Source organism: Cervus canadensis, chromosome 24 (genome assembly GCF_019320065.1).
Source record: "Cervus canadensis isolate Bull #8, Minnesota chromosome 24, ASM1932006v1, whole genome shotgun sequence".
NCBI lineage: Eukaryota > Metazoa > Chordata > Mammalia > Artiodactyla > Cervidae > Cervus > Cervus canadensis.
In genome coordinates this window covers 43289436-43312463 of record NC_057409.1, presented here as the reverse complement: position 1 = coordinate 43312463, position 23028 = coordinate 43289436, and the positions used below count along the sequence as shown (strand labels likewise).

The 23028-nt window shown below is 40.3% G+C and overlaps 1 protein-coding gene across 3 annotated transcripts in view; it reads left to right on the top strand.

Moving 5' to 3' along the window:
- Positions 1-23028, top strand: part of KIAA2012 (KIAA2012 ortholog) — a 127436-nt gene that overhangs the window by 91970 nt on the left and 12438 nt on the right. For all 3 annotated transcript variants that reach the window (XM_043444559.1, XM_043444558.1, XM_043444557.1), the window contains 2 exons: positions 13539-13629; positions 17205-17370. In XM_043444559.1, the coding sequence (XP_043300494.1) occupies positions 13539-13629; positions 17205-17370 (257 nt within the window). The remainder of the gene's footprint in view (positions 1-13538; positions 13630-17204; positions 17371-23028) is intronic.

The following is a 23028-nucleotide window of genomic DNA, read 5'->3' as shown; positions in this document are numbered from 1 at the left end:
TCTATCACTGCTTCTCTTTCACCATTGTACCAGTAGAGAAAGCAAAATAAAGGAAACAGAAGAGGATGGAAAGGAGGAAATGACACTGCCATTATTCTCAGACAATAGTACTACTTAGGTAAAAAATCTGAAGGCCTCTATAGACAAGCTATTAAAACACAAACAAAATTCAGCAAGATTACTAAATATAGTTGTTCAGTCTTCAGTTGTGTCTGACTCCTTGCGGCCCATGGCCTGCAGCACATCAAGCCTCCCTGCCCTTCAATATCTCTCTGAGTTTGCTCAAACTTATGTCCACTGAGTCGATGATGCCATCCCACCATCTTATCTTCTGTCACCCTCTTCTCTTCCCGCCCTCAATCTTTCCCTAACTATATATTAATATACAAAAATCGATTGTGGGAAAAATTAGTGTTTGCAAAATAAAGTACAGTTTATAATGCAATTTAAAAATAATTCTTATTACAGAAAACCTCAAACATACACAAAGATGGACAGGACAGTGAGTCTCATGTACCCATCTCCAGGCCAATACTGTTCGCCCATATTCCCAATCCCTTCTTCCCCTCCATAGTATTTGAGACCAGTTCCAGGCTCATACCATTTTTATATATATACATGTGAGTGCATATCTCTGAAAGACAAGAAAAGACTTTTGACATAACCATAATACCACTGTTGTATCTGAAAATTAGAACTATTCTTTAATATAATTGGATATCCAATCAATTTTTTCAACATCCTAATTGTCCCAAAATTATTATAATTGTTTTTGATTTTGTTTGTGGGTGGTTAATATGACTTTTTTGGTTGACATATGGCTTTATAGGTTTTCCTCATTTATTTTTTCCGCTCCCTCGTTTAGTTCACTTTTAGGAAATTGGGTCACTTTCCCTGCAGAGTTTCCCACAATCTAGATTTTGCTGGTTGTATTCTCATGGTATAGTTTTCCATGTTTCTCTGTCTTCTGTATTTTCTGTAAATGAGTACTTAGCTCTAGAGACTGGATCAGACTCAGGTTTGGTTCTTCCATTTGATAAGATGACTTTACGGAGGAGGGTATTGTGTCCTTGTTCTTCCCTTGGGAGGCATGATGTTTGCTGGTCTCTTCACGATGCTAGCAGCTGCAGACCCAGTAATTCATTAGAGGTTATGAAACAGTAATACTGAAATCCTACCATACTTTCTTCATGTATTACTTGGGAAACTCCTACCAGAATTTTTGTTCCTTCTACTGTTTAGTTGTCTAGTGGTACTGATTATATATGAAGGCAGGATAAATGTAATTTTAAGACATATAGAGTATGTATGTATTTTATATTAATATACATATATAATTATTATAAAATATTGTATATATCCTATGTATATAGAATACATGCATGTATATATCCTAGCAATAAATCAATAATTCTAAAAAAAGTATTAGACTTCCATGAAGAAATTATACATTTTATTAACTTAGCTAAAAGTAGGCCTGAATAGGGAGAAGGCAATGGCACCCCACTCCAGTACTCTTTTGCCTGGAAAACCCCATGGACGGAGGAGCCTGATAGGCTTCAGTCCATGGGGTCGCTAAGAGTCAGACACGACTGAGTGATTTCACTTTCACTTTTCACTTTCATGCATTGAAGAAAGAAATGGCAACCCACTCCAGTGTTCTTGCCTGGAGAATCCCAGGGACAGGGGAGCCTGGTGGGCTGCCGTCTATGGGGTCACACAGAGTCGGACACGACTGAAGCGACTTAGCAGCAGCAGGCCTGAATAAATATAACATTCTGCATAATGCTATATATAATATTCATAGATTTGAAGGTGACAGTTCTCCCTAAATGTATCTATTAATTCAATGAAACTCCATTTTAAAAAATCCCCAACTTCTGGTGGAAGTTGATCCCAAAATTCATAAAGAAGGGCCAAAAATAGCCAATACAATTTTGAAGAAAAGCAAAGAGGAAGAGTTTGCCCAGTCAAATATCAAAAATTACTTTAAGGTTGTATGATGTTGACTTAGGGACAGACAGAATAAAGAATCTAGAAATAAATGCACCCATATATAGAAATAATATGTGGAAAAGTATTATAAAACAGTGGGGAAAGCACAAACTATTATTCACTATATAATTTTGAGATAACTGGTTATCCAGTTTTTAACCCTTACTTCACAAAGTATCAGATGTGTTCAGGATCTAAATGTGAAAAGCAAAATTCTTAAGCCTTTAGAAGAAAATATACAAAAATAGCTTTATGAATTCAAGAAAGGGAAAATTTTCTTACACATGATTCAAAATACAAACCAAAAAGAAAATTATTGACAAACCCAATTATATTAGAATTAAAGTTTTTGACAAGTTACAGTTTAAAAAACAAATACAGAAGACAATATCTGTAATGCATTTAACCAACAAAGTATTAGTACCCCAAATGCACCAAAAACTGCTACTAATAGAGAATGAAAAAGACAATGAACTCAAATGAAAAATGGGTTGCTGTGGTTTTTTTGTTTATTGTTTTTTTTAGGGGGGAACCTAAATAGGTAACCATTTATTTATTAGTCAAACTTGCTAATCAAGAAAATTCAAATTAAAACAAAATGAGATATCATCTCATATAAATCAGATTAGCAAAAAGATTTTAAGTCTCTAAATACTCACTATTGATAAAGGTATGGAGTTTTAGAAACTCAGAGCAATTTGGAAATACCCAATAATACCCAATAAATTGAATGGATGGACAGAGGATGAGATGGTTGGATGGCATCACCAACTCGATGGACATGAGTTTGAGCAAGCTCCAGGAGTTGGTGATGGACAGGGAAGCCTGGCATGCTTCAGTCCATGGGGTCACAAAGAGTCAGACACAACTGAGTGACTGAACTGAACTGAATAAAATGAAGATGCGTATATTCTGCAATCCAAGTCCATTCCTAGATATACCTTAGAGAAACTCACATATAACAGTTACTCACTCAAGAAGGTTCATTGCAGCATTGTTTGTAATCACCAAAAAAAAAAAAAAAAAAAACTGTAAATAAAACAGCCATCAACAGCAAAATGGATAAATAAATTGCAGTAGGTCTATACAATGGAATGGGCTTCTTTGTGGCTCAGACAGTAAAGAATCTGCCTGCAATGCAGGAGACCGAGCTTCTATCCCTGGGTCAGGAAGATCCCCTAAAGAAGGGAATGGCAACCCACACCAGTATTCTTGCCTGGAAAATTCCATGGACAGAGGAGCCTGGGGTCACAAAGAGTTGGACACAACTGAGCAAGTAACATCATACAATGGAATAGGGCTTCCAAGGAGACATGAATAATAAAGAACCCACCTATCTATGCAGGAGACATAAGAGATCCGGGTTCGACCCCTGGGCTGGGAAAATCCCCTGGAGAAGAGCATGGCAACCACTCCAGTAATCTTGCCTGGAGAATCCCATGGACAGAGGAGTCTGGTAGGCTAGAGTCCATAAGGTCACACAGAATCAGACACAACTGAAGTGACATAGCACACACATATACAATGGAATAAGGTACAGCAGCTTAAAATAAATGTATGGAAACTATGTGTATTCAGTTCAGTTCAGTTCAGTCACTCAGTCGTGTCTGACTCTTTGCGACCCCATGAATCGCAGCACGCCAGGCCTCCCTGTCCATCACCAGCTCCTAGAGTCCACTCAAACTCACGTCCATTGAGTCGGTGATGCCATCCAGCCATCTCATCCTCTGTCGTCCCCTTTTCCTCCTGCCATCAATCTTTCCCAGCATCAAGGTCTTTTCAAATGAGTCAGCTCTTCGCATCAGGTGGCCAAAGTATTGGAGTTTCTGATTCAACATCAGTCTTTCCAATGAACACCCAGGACTGATCTCCTCTAGGATGGACTGGTTGGATCTCCTTGATGTCCAAGGGACTCTCAAGAGTCTTCTCCAACACCACAGTTCAAAAGCATATATTCTTTGGCGCTCAGCTTTCTTTACTATGTGTATTAACAGGGACTAATCTCAAAAACAGGGACTTCTCAGGTAGCTCAGAAGTAAAGAATCCACCTGCCAAGCAGAAGAACCAGCTTCAATCCCTGGTTTGGGAAGATCCCCTGGAGAAGGAAATGGCAATACATTCCAGTATTCTTTCCTGGGAAATCCCATGGACAGAGGAGCCTGGTGGGCTACAATCCACGGGGTCATAAAACAGTAGAACATGACTTAGTGACTAAACAGCAATAACAATATCAAAGAGAAAATGATAAGCAAAATAAAGCAGGTTGCATAAGTGATATAATACTATTGATACAAAGTTTTAATATGTAAAATAACATCATCTGTTGTTTATAAGTGCATTTATATGTGGTAAAGATATAAAAATAAACATAAGGAGTGTGTCAATCAGTCCCTAGGTCTCACTTGTAGTCAATACACCAGTACTATCCAGTGTAGCTCTACTGGTTGTTAAAATCTAGGTCTATTAGTGTGTGCAATCAGCATGTCCAACTCTTTGCCACCCCATGGACTGGCGCCCGCCAGGTTCCTCTGTCCATGGGATTCTCTAGGCAGGAATACTGGAGTGGGTTGCCATTTCCTCCTCCAGGGAATCTTCTCAACCCAGGGATTGGAACCCACATCTCCTGTGACTCCTACAGTGGCAGGCAGACTCTTTACCACTGAGCTACCTGGGAGAGACCTGTGTAGGAGAGGAAAAACTTTTCTTCTACTCTCTTTGAGGCCCTGGCTGGGCCTGCAAACTAAAATGATAAAGACAGACTAATAAGAAAAAAGCACACATATTTATTTGATCTAAGCTTTATGTCACATGGGAGGTTTTATTTGGGCTTCCCCGGTAACTCAGACGGTAAAGTTGTCTGCCTAAAATGCGGGAGACCTGGCTTTGATCCCTGGGTCGGGAAGATCCCCTGGAGAAGGAAACGGCAATCCACTCCAGTATTCACACCTGGAAAATCCCATGGACCAAGGAGCCTGGTGGGCTACAGTCCATGGGGTCACAAAGAGTCAGACACGACTGAGCGACCTCACTTCACTTATGTCACACGGGAGGTTTTATAAAGAAATAAGGACCCGAAGAAATAGTTAAGCCTGAGCATTTTTTTAAGTAGGTTTGATGAAGAGTGGAAAGCTGTGGGAAAATGTGATAGGACAAAGGGGTAGGTGCACCGGGTAATCAAGCGGGGGAAAGAGACCAAGGCTTGTTTGTGTTCCTCTCAGAGTCCCTCTGTCTTCAGAGACACGGGTGCTCCCTTCCTCCAGGTACTGAGTTGGCCAAAAGCTTCATTTGAGTTTTTCCATAACATCTTACAAAAAAACCCAAACAAACGTTTTGGCCAACCCCATAGAACCTACCTCTTAACACGAGTAGCAGGCCTGATAACTTGCACTCCCCTTTCTCAGATTCCTTCAGCTTAAAGTAGTCAATATGCCAAGGTGCAGTGTTTTGGGGGTAGCATATTCTGAACCCAGTCAGTTGATAAATACCAAATTTAAGGGCTTCCATGGTGGTTCAGTGGTAAAGAATCCACCTATAATGCAGGAGATGGGGGTTCAATCACTGGGTCCGGAAGACCCCCTGGAGAAGGAAATGGCAACTGACTCCAGTATTCCTGCCAGGATAATCCCACGGACAGAGGAGCCTGGCAGGCTATAGTCTTTGGGGTCACAAAGAGTTGGACATGACTTAGTGACTCCCCTCTGGGGAAAAAGTGAGGGAAACAGGATTTTATGTGATACAATACAGTCTTAGACGATATCTGAATTGTTTTATCTCTTCAGAAAAAATGTGCATCAAATATGGCAAAATGTTAAGATTTCACAAAGGTAGGTGGTAAGTACATGGGTAATCATTATAGAGTAGTTTTCTATGCTCTGTTATTTTAGATTTTTTTAAAAACAGTTAAAATTGTAGGTTTTTAGTCAAAGTAATGACTTGGTTTATTCCAATACTTCCTAAATGTAAGGTTGTTTTACTAGAGAAACAAAACAAAACACCCTCCACATCCCAGCAAAAGGATTTCAGTTCAGTTCAGTTCAGTCACTTAGTCGTGTCTTGACTCTTTGCGACCCCATGAACCGCAGCCAGGCCTCCCTGTCCATCACCAACTCCTGGAGTCCACCCAAACCCATGTCCATTGAGTCGGTGATGCCATCCAACCATCTCATCCTCTGTCGTCCCCTTCTCCTCCTGCCCTCAAACTTTCCCAGCATCAGGATCTTTTCTGAGTCAGCTCTTCGCATCAGGTGGCCAAAGTATTGGAGTTTCAGCTTCAACATCAGTCCCTCCAATGAACTAATCTCCTTTAGGATGGACTGGTTGGATCTCCTTGCAGTCCAAGGGACTCTCAAGAGTCTTCTCCAACACCACAGTTCAAAAGCATCAATTCTTCAGTGCTCAGCTTTCTTTATAGTCCAACTCTCACATCCATACATGACCACCGGAAAAACCATAGCCTTGACTAGATGGACCTTTGTTCACAAAGTAATGTCTCTGCCTTTTAATATGCTGTCTAGGTTGGTCATAACTTCCCTTCCAAGGAGTAAGCATCTTTTAATTTCATGGCTGCAATCACCATCTGCGGTGATTTTAGAGCCCAGAAAAATAAAGTCAGCCACTGTTTCCACTGTTTCCCTATCTATTTGCCATGAAGTGATGGGACTGGATGCCATGATCTTAGTTTTCTGAATGTTGAGCTTTCAGCCAACTTTTTCACTCTCCTCTTTCACTTTCAAGAGGCTCTTTACTTCTTCTTTGCTTTGTTTATAAGGGTGGTGTCATCTTCATATCTGAGGTTGTTGATATTTCTCCTGGCAATCTTAATTCCAGCTTGTGCTTCCTCCAGCCCAGCGTTTCTCATGATGTACTCTGCATATAGGTTAAATAAGCAGGGTGACAATATATATCCTTGACACACTCCTTTTCCTATTTGGAACCAGTCTGTTGTTCCATGTCCAGTTATAACTGTTGCTTCCTGACCTGCATACAGTTTTCTCAAGAGACAGGTCAGGTGGTCTGGTATTCCCATCTCTTTCAGAGTTTTCCACAGTTTATTGTGATCAACACAGTCAAAGGTTTTGGCATAGTCAATAAAACAGAAACAGATGTTTTTCTGGAACTCTCTTGCTTTTTCGATGATCCAGTGGATGTTGGCAATTTGATCTCTGGTTCCTCTGCCTTTTCTAAAACCAGCTTGAACATCTGGAAGTTCACGGTTCACATGTTGCTGAAGCCTGGCTTGGAGAATTTTGAGCATTACTTCACTAGCGTGTGAAATGAGTGCAATTGTGCAGTAGTTTGAGTATTTTTTGGCACTGCCTTTCTTTGGGATTGGAATGAAAACTGACCTTTTCCGGTCCTATGGCCACTACCGAGTCTTCCAAATTTGCTGGTATATTGAGTGCAGCACTTTCACAGCATCATCTTTCAGGATTTGAAATAGCTCAACTGGAATTCCATCACCTCCACTAGCTTTGTTCATAGTGATGCTTCCTAAGGCCCACTTGATTTCACATTCCAGGCTCTAGGTGAGTGATCACACCATCATGTTTATCTGGGTAGTGAAGATCTTTTTTGTACAGTTCTTCTGTGTATTCTTGCCACCTCTTCTTAATATCTTCTGCTTCTGTTAGGTCCCTACCATTTTTGTCCTTTATTGAGCCCATCTTAGCATGAAATGTTCCCTTGCTATCTCTAATTATCTTGAAGAGATCTCTAGTCTTTCCCATCCTATTGTTTTCCTCTATTTCTTTGCATTGTTCACTGAGGAAGGCTTTGTTATCTCTCCCTGCTATCCTTTGGAACTCTGCATTCAAATGGGTATATCTTTCCTTTTCTCCTTTGCTTTTCACTTCCCTTGTTTTCACATCTATTTGTAAGGCCTCCTCAGGCAGCCATTTTGCTTTTTTGCATTCCTTTTTCTTGGGGATGGTCTTGATTCCTGTCTCCTGTACAATGTCATGAACCTCCATCCATAGTTCAACAGGCACTCTGTCTGTCAGATCTAGTCCCTTAAATCTATTTCTCACTTCCACTGTATAGTCATAAGGGATTTGATTTAGGTCATACCTGAATGGTCTAGTGGTTTTCTCCACTTTCTTCAATTTCAGTCTGAATTTGGCAATAAGGAGGTCATGATCTGAGCCACAGTCAACTCCTGGTCATGTTTTTGCTGACTGTATAGAGCTTCTCCATCTTTGGCTGCAAAGAATATAATCAATCTGATTTCGGTGTCGACCATCTGGTGATGTCCATGTGTAGAGTCTTCTCTTGTGTTGTTGGAAGAGGGTGTTTGCTATGACCAGTGCGTTCTCTTGGCAGAACTCTAGTAGCCTTTGCCCTGCTTCATTCTGTACTCCAAGGTCAAATTTGCCTGTTACTCCAGGTGTTTCTTGACTTCCTACTTTTGCATTCCAGTCCCCTATAATGAAAAGGACATCTTTTTTGGATGTTAGTTCTAGAAGGTCTTGTAGGTCTTCATAGAACTGTTCAATTTCAACTTCTTCAGCGTTACTGGTCGGGGCATAGACTTGGATTACCATGATATTGAATGGTTTGCCTTGGAAATGAACAGAGATCATTCTGTCATTTTTGAGATTGCATCCAAGTACTGCATTTCGGACTCTTTTGTTGACAATGATGGCTACTCCATTTCTTCTAAAGGATTCCTGCCCACAGTAGTAGATATAATGGTCATCTGAGTTAAATTCACCCATTCCAGTGCATCTTATTTCGCTGATTCCTAGAATGTTGATGTTCACTCTTGCCATCTCGTCTGACCACTTCCAAATTGCCTTGATTCATGGACCTAACATTCCAGGTTCCTATGCAATATTGCTCTACAGCATCAAACCTTGCTTCTATCACCAGTCACATCCACAACTGGGTGTTGTTTTTGCTTTGGCTGCATCCCTTCATTCTTTCTGGAGTTATTTCTCCACTGATCTCCAGTAGCATATTGGGCACCTACCTACCTGGGGAGTTCATCTTTCAGTGTCCTATCTTTTTGCCTTTTCATGCTGGTCATGGGGTTCTCAAGGCAAGAATACTGAAGTGGTTTGCCGTTTCCTTCTCCAGTGGACCACGTTCTGTCAGACCTCTCCACCATGACCCGTCCGTTTTGGGTGGCCCCACATGGCATGGCTTAGTTTCATTGAGTTAAACAGGCTGTGGTCCATGTGATCAGATTGGCTAGTTGTCTGTGATTGTGGTTTCCGTCTATCTGCCTTCTGACGCCCTCTCAGTGCCTACCGTCTTACTTGGGTTTCTCTTACCTTGGACCTGGGGTATCTCTTCACGGCTGCTCCAGCAAAGCGCAGCCGCCGCCCCTGACCTTGGATGGGGGTAGCTCCTCCAGCCGCCGCCCCTGACCTTGGACGTGGGGTAGCTCCTCCAGCTGCCGCCCCTGACCTTGGACGTGAGATAGCTCTTCTCGGCTGCCCTTCTGCGTCTAATCAAAACCAGGAAATCACACCAGTTGTAAAAACCTCAGCTTTTGGTCAATACAAACGCGCCCTCTGCTGGTCATATAGTGCTCTGTCCCAAATTTCAAAACTGGTGAAGAGCAGTGAAATCCGTTCCATGAGACAGATTTTACTGAACCCTCGAAGTTAGGGAAAGAAACCCTCACAGAATTCTTCTTAATCACAAAAATTCTTAAATCAGTTCCCATTCTCTATTAATATTTACATGTTATCCAAGACAAAATAAATTCCAGCTACCAGCCCAATCAACCTTTCCAGTTTCTTCAGCAACCTCATACATTGACAATTTTGTCCCCACTGCAAAGTCTGGAGGTTGATGAGACAGTAGATGCCATCCTTAATATTTGGGAATAGCAGAAAGGAACCCAAGTTCTTCTGCATGGCAGTGTGGACACCACTGAACACTGAAAAATGAGTAAACTATTACTAGTATTAAGGGAAGAATGCCGGTGGGATAACAGGCAAATTTTTTCTTTTCAAATCTTTTTTTGAAGTTACCAGTTCAGTTGCTCAGTTGTGTCCAACTCTTTGCAACCCCATGGACTGCAGCACACCAAGCTTCCCTGTCCATCACCAGCTCTTAGAGCTTACTCAAACTCATGTCCATTGAGTCAGTGATGCCATCCAACCATCTCATCCTCTGCCATCCCCTTTTCCTCCTGCCTTCAATCTTTCCCAGCATCAGGGTATTTTCCAAGAGTCAGTTCTTCATATCAGGTAGCCAAACTACAGGAGTTTCAGCTTCAGCATCAGTCCTTCCAATGAACACCCAGGGCTGATCTCCTTTAGGATGGAATGGTTGGATCTCCTTGAAGTCCAAGGGACTCTCAAGAATCTTCTCCAACACCACAGTTCAAAAGTATCAATTATTTAGCTCTCAGCTCTCTTTATGGTCCAACTCTCACATGCATACATGACTACTGAAAAAACCATAGCTTTGACTACACGGACCTTTGTTGGCAAAGTAATAACTTTGCTTTTTAATATGCTATTTTGATCATAGCTTTTCTTCCAAGGAGCAAGTAACTTCTAATTTAATGGATGCAGTCACCATTTGCAGTGATTTTGGAGCCCAAAACAATAAAGTCTCTCACTGTTTCCACTGTTTCCCCATCTATTTGCCATGAAGTGATGGGACTGGATGCCATGATCTTAGTTTTCTAAATGTTGAGTTTTAAGCCAACTTTTTCACTCTCCTCTTTCACTTTCATCAAGAGGCTCTTTGAAGTTATGATATCTTTAAATAAACAAAACTGAGGAAAAATCAATTAATTCATGCAAGAATCTACTGCTCAAAGAGAGAGGGGATTGAATATTAGAGTCTTCCTTTCAAAAAGTTTTTTTTAACTTTTTAAATTATTTCATTTTTCTTTGTTTTACTTTGTGCTAGTATCCATCTTCCCCACTAAAATTTAAGCTTCCTGAGACCAGGGTGTGTATCCATCCTACTCACCACTATATTCCCAGCACCTAATATAATGACCATCATGTAGCAGGTATTTAATTAACATGGGATAAATGAAGGAATGAATGACCATTTCTTTGGCATGTAAATTGGTACAAATTTTCTGGGAAACAATTCAGCAATAGACATTTTACCCTTAAGACTGTACATTCTTCAATAGTAATAGATGTGGACAGAGAATTAAGTCCTTTGGTAAACAGAAACATTCCTTATAAGCATATGCTATATAAAGTACATTTTAGTTATAAAAATTCAAAACAACTTGAATTTTAAAAGTTATACATTTGGTTAAGTCAATTATGGTATCCATATGATGCAATGCCATGGTGGTATTAAAATCATTTTTAGAATATTTAATGATATGGGAGATTCTAATATAAAAGTAGATTTGAATTACATGTATTATTTCATTAACTTATTAAAATATGAGTGTATATTTACTATATATGCATGAAAGTATATACACCAAAATATTTGCTGTAGTTGTATGTAGGTAGAGGGATCATGAGTCAGGGTTTTTTAGGTTTTGGGGGTTTTGCTGTGGTGGTGGTGGTGGATTCTTTTTTTTTCTTGGTTCCCGTTTTTAGCAAGTGCCAGCACTGTTTTAAACACTTTATTTGTATTAATATATCTTAACTTTGTTAATATAACTTAACTTTGTTAAGCTTTTTAAACAGCCTTATAATAAATTACACCTATTTAAATTGTACAATTAGATAAATTATCTTTAAATGTTAAATATTGCTATTTTTCTATAAAGATTTTAAGTTTTAAGCTTAAACTTAAAACTTCACTTTTCCTTAGATTTTAATTATGATAATTATTTGGTAGAATATAAAATTATTCAACCATCAATTTTCTTCTATAGAAACATTAAATATTGCTATGATTTGAAGGGGCAGTTTCTAGTTTTCTGGAGATAAAATTGACATATAACATTGTAATTAGTTTAAAAGGTACCATATAACAACGTGATACATATTGCAAAATGGTTACCACAGTTAACATCAGTTAGCACACATAGTTACTTTTTTTTTCTTGTGATGAGAACTCAAGATCTACTAGGTAAGTTCTGACACCTGTCTATGCTCATGAAACACCACAATCAAGACAAACATTTCATCTTTCCCAAACGATTCTTCTGCCTCCGGCCTCTAACATCAGTCTCTCTCATTTCCAAACCAATCTGCTTTCTGTCCCTATAGACTGGTTTTCACTTTCTAGAATTTATATAAATGGAAGCATACCATATATACTATTCTTTGTCTGGTTGTTTTTACTCCACATAATTCTTTTGAGATTCATCCATATTGTTGAGTGTATCAGTACTTCCCTTCTATTTGCTACTGAGTAGCATTGCATTGTATGTATATACTAGCATTTTATCCATTCACCTATTGATGGGTATGTCGGTTGTTGCAAGTTTTTGACTATTGCAAATAAAGTTGTTATGACCATTTGTGTGTAAGTACTTATGTGGACATATGCTTTCATCCTTTTTGAGTGAAATACCTAGAATTATAATGGTTGGATGATATGGTATATTTAACATTTAATGGTCAAACTGTTTTGACCATTATGATGATATGGTATATTTAACATTTAATGGTCAAACTGTTTTCCTAAGTGATTGTACCATTTTACATTCTAACCAACAGAGAATGAGCATTCCAGTTCCTCTGGATCTTTGTTAATTCTCAGTCCAGTCAGTCTTTTTAGTCATTTTAATAATTATGTGTTGAGGGGAGGGTTCTTATTTATACTTGTGTTTTCCTATTTTCTTCAATGAAATATATCTTTCATAATTAAAAACTGTTTAAAGTAACTAAAATAAAAAGTATCCTAGTTTAATATGAAGTCAGTCTGGAGACTCTTCTCATTCTAAAAACTACCCAATATGGTCTTCAGAGAACCCAGCAATAGCTGTATAGCCTGCATAAGCCTTCCTCAAAATATAACAATTTTTTAATCAATTTTCTTTTCAAGGTTATAACCACGCTGGGGTTTTAAGAAAAAATTTAAACACACATAAACCTCTTTAACATATTATTTCCTCTTTCTGTTTTCTCTTCCAGCTCTTATTCATCTACACATGTTTTACAGAGCTTTAACACACAATTCTATAGTTTACTGTTACTTGTCGTTATATCGTATTTTCCATACTGCTGATTTATCTTTTCAACCATAATTTTAAATGTCAAAATAATGCATTGAAAATTTCCCGTTGTTTGGCTGTTTCTAATTTTTTATTATTGATGATGTCGTAATGAACAACTTTGTACAAAAAGCTTGTTTCTTCTTTTAAATTATTTCCTTATGATAATACCCAGGAGTAAGATTCCTGATCAAAGACAAGAACATTTTTCTAGATCTTGATATGCACTGTCACATCGCTTTCCCAATGGGGCTTACTGATTTTGATGTCACTTGCCACGTGTCAGCTCTAGTTTCTGCGGCATTTGCGAACTCCCTAGGTATAACATACCGTATTGCTCTAACTGGCATGCTGTTGACCGCTCAGCAGGTAGACGTTTTCTCGTGTCTGGGATCGCCGCCTGCCGTCCTTTGCTGATTCAGGATGCTCTTTGTCTTCGCAGACTCAGTGCCGAGGGATATGACCCTTGACCCTCTTTGTGCTTCCCTGGCTGAGCACATGCAGACCCCTGAGGCAGACACTGTCCAAAAGGCGTAAGTATTCAAAGCCATCCTAACATGACCTTCTCAACTTTTTTTGTTTTTCTTTGCTTTTAATGAACTTCATTTCTGTTTTTTTCTAAGCGACATAAAGATTCTCAGGTAACCAACCACAGGCTCTGGCAGCCAGAATTAAATTACTGGCTAAGAAACAAAGATTTGGGGGAAGGATTATATTGTGATGTGTTTCCTACTTAAACCTGTTCTTTGGCTGGGTGAGTGAGAAGCAAAGTTGAACTCAAAACCGTGTGGAAGCCACTGTCTCCATTTTTCCACATGTCTGAGCTCTGCGGCCATGCCCAGAAAGCAGAGGTCTGTCAACTCAACCTTGGTTTCTCCTCTCAGCATTCACTCAGCCCTGGGTAAAATCAATAATACCATTAATAAATTGCTAAGATGTATTAAGCGCTTCCTACATGCTGACTATGTGCTATGAGCTCATCAGCCAGCAGCTCAGCCAGTCAGGCTTAGTCACTTGACCTCAGCCTTGTTTGGCAGTAGCGGCTGGAAGGACAGCCTCTTGTGACCTCCCATGAGCCTCAGTGATTTGTGAATCTTCCCTCACCTGCCTCGTGGTATAAGGATTCCCTCCTGGGTCAAAAAAAAGGCTGGCTGTTCCCTAGGAATAAAGAAGGACGAGCACTTGGGTGGTGAGACAGCTATCTGAAGAATTCCAGTTTTTAACTTTTGTATTTCATCTTCTCCAAAATGGATTTAAACTGCTTATAATAACAACACCTGCCCCCCCCACCTTGCCTATCCACACACACTAAAAAAGACTAAATACAAAAAAAAAAAACAAAACTTTTTTTTTTAATCTGAAGGAAAAGAAAAAATATCAACAATCTCCAATAAGTGACTAAAGTTCAGACTTTCAAAAAAGAGAGAAAACTGAAAAATAGAAAACTTCAGACTTTCAGACTGAATGTGAAAGCAAAAAAAGCAAAAAAGGAGCAACACAATCAGGTTTTGTGGTTCTCATTTGCAACATGCTTATTCCTCAGGGGAAATAAAGCTTTTCCTACCACTAAATTCTAAAGGATACTTCTATGGGTTTTTATAGAGTGACATTGAATGATTTAAAGACTCGTATATTTATAGGAAATTCCATTTACCTCATTCGACAAGTATTTCTCAAGTTTCTATAGTAAGGCTCTGTGCTATCCCAGCACAGTAAATATAATACTGATTTAGCTAAAAAATAAAATATTCAGGACCAGGCCTGGGACAACAGTAGCTGCTGCTTCAGCCATGGCTGAATCCATGCGGCTCTGCCGTAGTGACATTTTTACCTGGAGAACATTAAGTCAGCTGCCCTCCAGGCACGTGGCCCGTGACAGTGGTCCTACACAGGATCACACTCATACACCAGTGACCTTTGGTGGCTGAATCTGATCAAGAATAGAATTCAGAGGGTGTAAAACATGGATACACAGGTTCATGTTCTGATGACAATTTTCCTTAAAGGTCACTTTTTCTTCAACTAAGCCACTGATAAAAGAAACTTCAGCCTGAGAGAACCCCAAAAGTGAAGGCTAAGCTTTCTAATCGCCTTTATTCAGGGATGTGTTGAGAAAAAGAGGGCTAAGTGTGTACAATGCCCACCACAGTGCAGTGCCTGGCAGAATACAGTTGTTCAATTAGTGTTTGTTCATTTTCCCTCTTCCTCGTTTGCTAGTTTTTCTTTTTCTTTTTCTTTTCAATTGAAGTATAGTTGATTTACGATGATGTTGAATGGTTTGCTTGGAAACGACCCAAGCTCGTTCCGTCACTTGTGAGGTTATACCCAAGTACTGCATTTTTTTTTTCTTTCCAAGTACTGCATTTTGAACTCTTCTGTGTGCAGGTCAGGAAGGAACAGTTAGAACTGGACATGGAACAACAGACTGGTTCCAAATAGGAAAAGAAGTACGTCAAGGCTGTATATTGTCACCCTGCTTATTTAACGTATATGCAGAGTGCATCATGAGAAACGCTGGGCTGGAAGAAGCACAAGCTGGAATCAAGATTACTGGGAGAAATATCAATAATGTCAGATATGCAGATGACACCACCCTTATGGCAGAGAGTGAAGAGGTACTGAAAAGCCTCTTGATGAAAGTGAAAGAGGAGAGTGAAAAAGTTGGCTGAAAGCTCAACATTCAGAAAACTAAGATCATGGCATCTGGTCCCATCACCTCATGGGAAATAGATGGGGAGACAGTGGAAACAGTGTCAGACTTTATTTTTGGGGGCTCCAAAATCACTAGAGATAGTGATTGCAGCCATGAAATTAAAAGGTGCTAACTCCTTGGAAGGAAAGTTATGACCAACCTAGATAGCATATTAAAAAGCAAAGATATTGCTTTGCCAACAAAGTTCCGTCTGGTCAAGGCTATGGTTTTTCCAGTGGTCATGTATGGATGTGAGAGTTGGACTGTGAAGAAAGCTGAGCACCGAAAAATTGATGCTTTTGAACTGTGGTGTTGGAGAAGACTCTTGAGAGTCCCTTGGACTGCAAGGAGATCCAACCAGTCCATCCTAAAGGAGATCAGTCCTGGGTGTTCATTGGAAGGACTGATACTGAAGCTGAAACTCCAATACTTTGGCCACCTCATGCGAAGAGTTGACTCATTGGAAAAGACCCTGATGCTGGGAGAGATTGGGGGCAGGAGGAGAAGGAGACGACAGAGGATGAGATGGCTGGATGGCATCACCAACTCGATGGGCATGAGTTTGAGTAAACTCCGGGAGTTGGTGATGGACAGGAAGGCCTGGCATGCTGCGATTCATAGGGTTGCAAAGAGTCGGACACAACTGAGCGACTGAAATGAACTGAACTGTTGTCTCTGAAGGCTATTTCTTCTAAGGGATTCTTGCCCACAGTAGTAGATATAATGGTCATCTGAATTACATTCACCCATTCCCATCCATCATAGTTCACTGAGTCCTAAGATGTCGATGTTCAATCTTACCATCTGCTGCTTGACCACTTCCAGTTTACCTTGATTCACAGACCTAACATTCCAGGTTCCTATGCAATATTGTTCTTTACAACACTAGACACATCCACAACTGAGGATTGTTTCCGCTTTGGCCCGGCCGCTTCATTCTTTCTGGAGCTATTAGTAATTGCCCTCTGCTATCCCCCATAGCATATTGGACCCCTTCCAATCTGGAGGTCTAATCTTGGGTGTCATTCTTGCCTTTTCAAACTGTTCATGAGGTTCTCTAGGCAAGTATACTGGAGTGGCTTGCCACTTCCTCCTCCTGCGGACCACATTTTATCAGAACCTTCACTATGACCCCTCTGTCTTGGGTGGCCCTGTATGGCATGGCTCATAGCTTCATTGAGTCATGCAAGCCCCTTCGCCACGACAAGGCTGTGATGTAATTTCACGTGAACAGCAAAATGATTCAATTATACATAACTTTATTTTTCTGGTTCTTTTCCATTGTAGGCTATAACAAGGTATCGTCTATAGTTTCCTGTGACATACAGCAAATTCTCTTGTTTATTTTACATATAGTGGTGTGTACACCAGAGTTTTTCTTATAGTTTGGTCCTGCCGTTTTACTCTTTTTCAAAGGGGCAAAGATTATAATGCGCACCATCGGCAGAGAGGACTTCCAGGACGTGGGCCTGACTCACCAGAAGGGCTGGATCCTACAGACACATCTTTTCTTCCAAGAGGAAAAGAAGGGAAGACTGAGCCAAGGCTGTTCAACCAGCAGACATCAAACAACATCAGTAACGTGAGTGTAAACACCTCGGCAGGCGCTTGGCCCAAAACCCCACCTGGAAGGTGCTCCCATCAGGGTCGCCATGTCCAGTTGTACAGACTGCTTACTAGACAAGGGCACCTGCAAAGGGGGGCAGTGAGAGCTCAAATCCACTCTGTGGTTCACTCACCATGCCCTGCATCCCAGTGATGGGGTGCATCTTTCTGAAGCATGGGGTACACTTTTCTAATTTCTACAAAGGTACTGGAAGGAAGCTTAGTTTTCCTACACTTTCATATCACTTCTGACATCAAATGTGTGACGGCTTTTCCCACATCAACCAATTCTTCAGCTCTCTGGACACCAATAAGGTGTCCTACAATTCTATTCTGATGCTAACTACTAGGAATTAGCACAGTCCCCACAAGTTAAGGGCTCAGTCCCACACGCCTGTTCCACTTCAGCCACCAAGTCCCAGGTTATCACCTGTACTTCTGATCAAAAAGCTATAAATAGGGGGTTCCTACAACCCATCCTCAGGTTCAGTAATTTGCTAGAACAGCTCAGGAAACATTTAATGACTACTACTGATTTATTACAAAAGATACTTCAAAGGATACAGTAAGTCCCCTACATACAAATGAGTTCAAGAGCATGTTCATCAGTTCAATTTGTTCATTAAGTCCAACAAAGTCAGCCTAGGTACCCAGCTAACACAATCAGCTATATAGCACTGTACTGTAATAGGTTTGTAATACTTTTCACACAAATAATACATAACAAACACAGAAACAAAACATTTTTAATCTTCCCTAAAATTGGCCTGCAGTGCTGGAGACCTGGGTTCGATCCCTGGGTCAGGAAGATCCCCTGGAGAAGGGAATAACAACCCACTCCAGTATACTTCCCCGGAGAACCCCAAGGACAGAGAGGAGACAGGTAGGCTACAGTCCATGGGGTCCTGAAGAGTCAGACACGACTGAGTGACTAACACTTGGAAAGTAGAATAGTACAGTGCTGGCATGCAAGGGCTGGCACTGGGTGAACGTTCTGGTCTTGAAGTAAAGATACTGTACTGCTCTAGGCAACTTGTAAAGTACGCAAAACAGCACCATTTGCAGAGGAGGCACGCATGTGACAATGTACGCCAGACACGTGAACTAACATGTGACTGGACATGCAGAGGCATGTCCACGTCTTTGGAGGCTCACAACTTGAAGGTCATATGTAGGGGACTTGCGGTCCAAGTGAACAGTGAGGAAGAGACACACAGGGCAAGGCCCTGACGGGTCCCAAGCACAGGTGCTCCTGTCCCCTTGGAGTTTGGGATGGGCCACCCTCCTACCACACAGATGTGTTCACCAGCCCTGGAGCAGTCCAAACACGTTTGGTTAGAGCTTTTATGGGGGCTTCATTACACAAGCACGATTGATTAAGTCACTGGCAAAAGGTGATTAATGCAAATTCTAACCCTTCTCCCCTCCTCTAAGGTAGTGGGAGGCAAGGGACTGAAAGGTCCAATGTTCTGATCACGTGATTGGTTCTCCTGGTAACCAGTGCCCCTTTTTAGGGGCTTTCCAAAATAATGGTATTAACATAATCTCAGGTGTTGTTGGAAGAGGCTTGTTCATGAATAACAAAAGGCAGTCCTTTCATGTTTATGCTCCAGGAGTTACAGGCATGTCTATCATTTTATTGTGCTTCATTTTATTGACTTCACAGATGATGTGATTTTACAGATTGAAAGTTCAAGCAAGTCTATCAGCACCATTTTTTCCAACAGCAGTGGTTCATTTCATGTCTCTCTGTCACATTTTGACAATTCTCAAAACATTTCAAGCTTTTTCCTTATTATTGTGTTTGTTTTGGTGATATGTAATCAGTTCAGTTCAGTTGCTCAGTCGTGTCCAACTCTTTGCGACCCAAAGGACTGGAAGCAGCATGCCAGGCCTCCCTGTCCATCACCAACTCTCGAAGCTTGCTCATACTCATGTCCATTGAGTCGGTGATGCCATCCAACTATCTCAGCCTCTGTCATCCCCTTCTCCTCCTGCCCTGAATCTTTCCCAGCATCAGCATCTTTTCAAATGAGTCAGTTCTTCGCATCAGGTGGCCAAAGTATTGGAGCTTCAACTTCAGCATCAGTCCTTCCAATGAACACCAAGGACTGATCGCCTTTAGGATGGACTGGTTGGATCTCCTTGCAGTCCAAGGGACTCTCAAGAGTCTTCTCTAATACCATAGTTCAAAACCATCAATCCTTTGGCACTCAGCTTTTTTTATGGTCCAATTCTCACATCCATATATGACTCCTGGAAAAACCATAGCTTTGACTAGACAGACCTTTGTTGGCAAAGCAATATCTCTGCTTTTTAATATGCTGTCTAGGTTGGTCATAGCTCTTCTTCCAAGGAGCAAGTGTCTTTTAATTTCATGGCTGCAGTCACCATCTGCAGTGATTCTGGAGCCCAAAACAATAAAGTCTCTCACTGTTTCCATTGTTTCCCCATCTGTTTACCATGAAGTGATGGGACTGGATGCCATGATCTCAGTTTTCTGAATGTTGAGTTTTAAGCCAAATTTTTCACTCTCCTCTTTCACTTTCATCAAGAGGCTCTTTAGTTCTTCGCTTTCTGCCATAAGGGTGGTATCATCTGTGTATCTGAGGTTATTTGTATTGATACTGAAGTGTGATCAGTGAATGATATTTGATGTTACCACTGTAATTGTTTTGGGGTGTCATGAACCATACCCATATGAGATGTTGAATTTAATCAAAAAATATGTGTGTTCTGACTGGTCCACCAACCAGCCATTCCCTCTGTTCCTTTCCTGAAGCCTCTTCCCCGCCCTCATTCCCTGAGACACGACAACAATGAAATCAGGCCAGTTGATAACCCTGCAGGGGCCTCTAAGTGTTCAAGTAAAAGGAAACGTCTCATGCGTCTCACAATAGCGAACAACAACTCATGTTTCCCAATTTAAATCAAAAGCTACAAATGGTTAATGAGGAAGCCACATGGAAAGCTGACAGGGGCCAAAAAAAGCTTAGCCTCTTGCACCAAGCAGTTAGCCAAGTTGTGATTGCAAAGGAAAAGTTCTTGAAGGAAATTAAAAGTGCTACTCCAGTGAACACATGAATGGTAAGAAAACAAAATGGGCATATTGCTGCTATGGAGAAGGTTTAAGTGGTCTGGATGGAAGATCAAACCACCCACAACATTCCCATAAGCCAAACCCTAATCCAGAGCAAGGTCTTAACTTTCTTCAATTCTATGAAGGCTCAGAGAGGTGAAGAAGCCGCAGAAGAATTTGAAGTGAGCAAATGTTGGTTCATAAGGTGTAAGGCATGAAGCCATGTCCATAATATTCAAGTGCAAGGTGAAGCAGCAAGTTATGCAGAGGCTCTAGCTAAGATAATTAATGAAGGTGGCTACTCTAAACAACAGATCTTCAATGTTGATGAACAGCCTTATGTTGAAAGAAGATGCCATCTTGGACTTTCAGGCTGGAGAGACATCAATGCCTGGCATCAAAGCTTCAAAGGACAGGCTGACATCATGTTAGGGGCTAATGCAGCTGGTGACTTGAAGTTGAAGCCCATGCTCACTTACCATTCCAAAAATCCTAGGGCCCTTAAGATTTATGCTAAATCTATTCTGCCTGTGTTCTGTATGTAGAACAACAAAGCCTGGATGACAGCTTATCTGTTAGCAACGTGTTTTACTGAGTATTTTAAGCCCACTGTTGAGACCTACTGCTCAGAAAAAAAAAGATCCCTTTCAAAATATTCCTGCTCGTTGACAGTCAACTAGCCAGCCAAGAGTTCTAATGGAGATGGACAAGATTAGGGTTGTTTACATGCCTGCTAACACAACATTCTGCAGCCCACATATCGAGGAGTCATTTTGACTTTCAATTCTTATTTTTTAACAAATACACTTCTTAAGACTATAGCTGTCATACTTAGTGATTCCTTGGGTGGATCTGGGTAAAGTCAATTGAGAACCTTCTGAAAAGTATTCACCATCCTAGAGGCCATTAAGAACATTTGTGGAGAATTCCCTGGTTGTCCAGTGGCTAGGACTCAGCGCTTTTACTGCTACGGCCCAGGTTTAATCCCTGGTAGGGGACCTAAGATCCCACATGCCTTGTGACATGGCAAAAAAAGAAAAAGACAACATATTAAAAAGATCATACATCATGACCAAGTGGGCTTTATCCCAGGGATGCAAGGATTCTTCAATATCCACAAATCAATCAATGTAATACACCACATTAACAGATTGAAAAATAAAAACCATATGATTATCTCAATAGATGGAGAGAAAGCCTTTGAAAAAATTCAACATCCATTTATGATAAAAACCCTCCAGAAAGCAGGAATAGAAGGAACATACTTCAACATAATAAAAGCTATATATGACAAACCCACAGCAAACATTATCCTCAATGGTGAAAAACTGAAAGCATTTCCCCTAAAGTCAGGAACAAGACAAGGGGCCCACTCTCACCACTACTATTCAATATAGTTTTGGAAATTTTGACCACAGCAATCAGAGCAGAAAAAAAAATAAAAGGAATCCAGATTGGAAAAGAAGAAGTAAAACACTCACTGTTTGCAGATGACATGATATTCTACACAGAAAACCCTAAATACTCCACCAAAAAATTACTAGAACTAATCAATGAATACAGTAAAGTTGCAGGATATAAAATTAACACACAGAAATCCCTTTCATTCCTATACACCAACAATGAGAAAACAGAAAGAGAAATTAAGGAAACAATTCCATTCACCATTGCAATGAAAAGAATAAAATACTTAGGAATATATCTACCTAAAGAAACAAAAGATCTACATATAGAAAACTATAAAACACTGGTGAAAGAAATCAAAGAGGACACAAATAGATGGAGAAAGATACTGTGTTCATGGATTGGAAGAATCAATATAGTGAAAATGAGTATACTATCCAAAGCAATCTATACATTCAATGCAATCCCTATCAAGCTACCAACGGTATTTTTCACAGAACTAGACCAAATAATTTCACAATTTGTATGGAAATACAAAAAACCTCGAATAGCCAAAACAATCATGAGAAAGAAAAATGGAACTGGAGGAATCAACCTGCCTGACTTCAGTCTCTACTACAAAGCCACAGTCATCAAAACAGTGTGGTACTGGCACAAAGACAGAAATATAGATCAATGGAACAAAATAGAAAGCCCAGAAATAAATCCACGCACATATGGACATATTATCTTTGACAAAGGAGGCAAGAATACACAGTGGAGAAAAGACCACCTCTTTAACAAGTGGTGCTGGGAACACTGGTCAACCACTTGTAAAAGAATGAAACTAGAACACTTTCTAACACCATACACAAAAATAAACTCAAAATGGATTAAAGATCTAAATGTAAGACCAGAAACCATAAAATTCCGAGAGGAAAACATGGGCAAAACACTCTCCGACATAAACCACAGTAGGATCCTCTATGACCCACCTCCCAAAATATTGGAAATAAAAGCAAAAATAAACAAATGGGACCTAATTAAAATTAAAAGCTTCTGCACAACAAAGGAAACCATAAGCAAGGTGAAAAGACAGCCTTCAGAATGGGAGAAAATAATAGCAAACGAAGCAACGGACAAAGAATTTATCTCAAAAATATGCAAGCAATT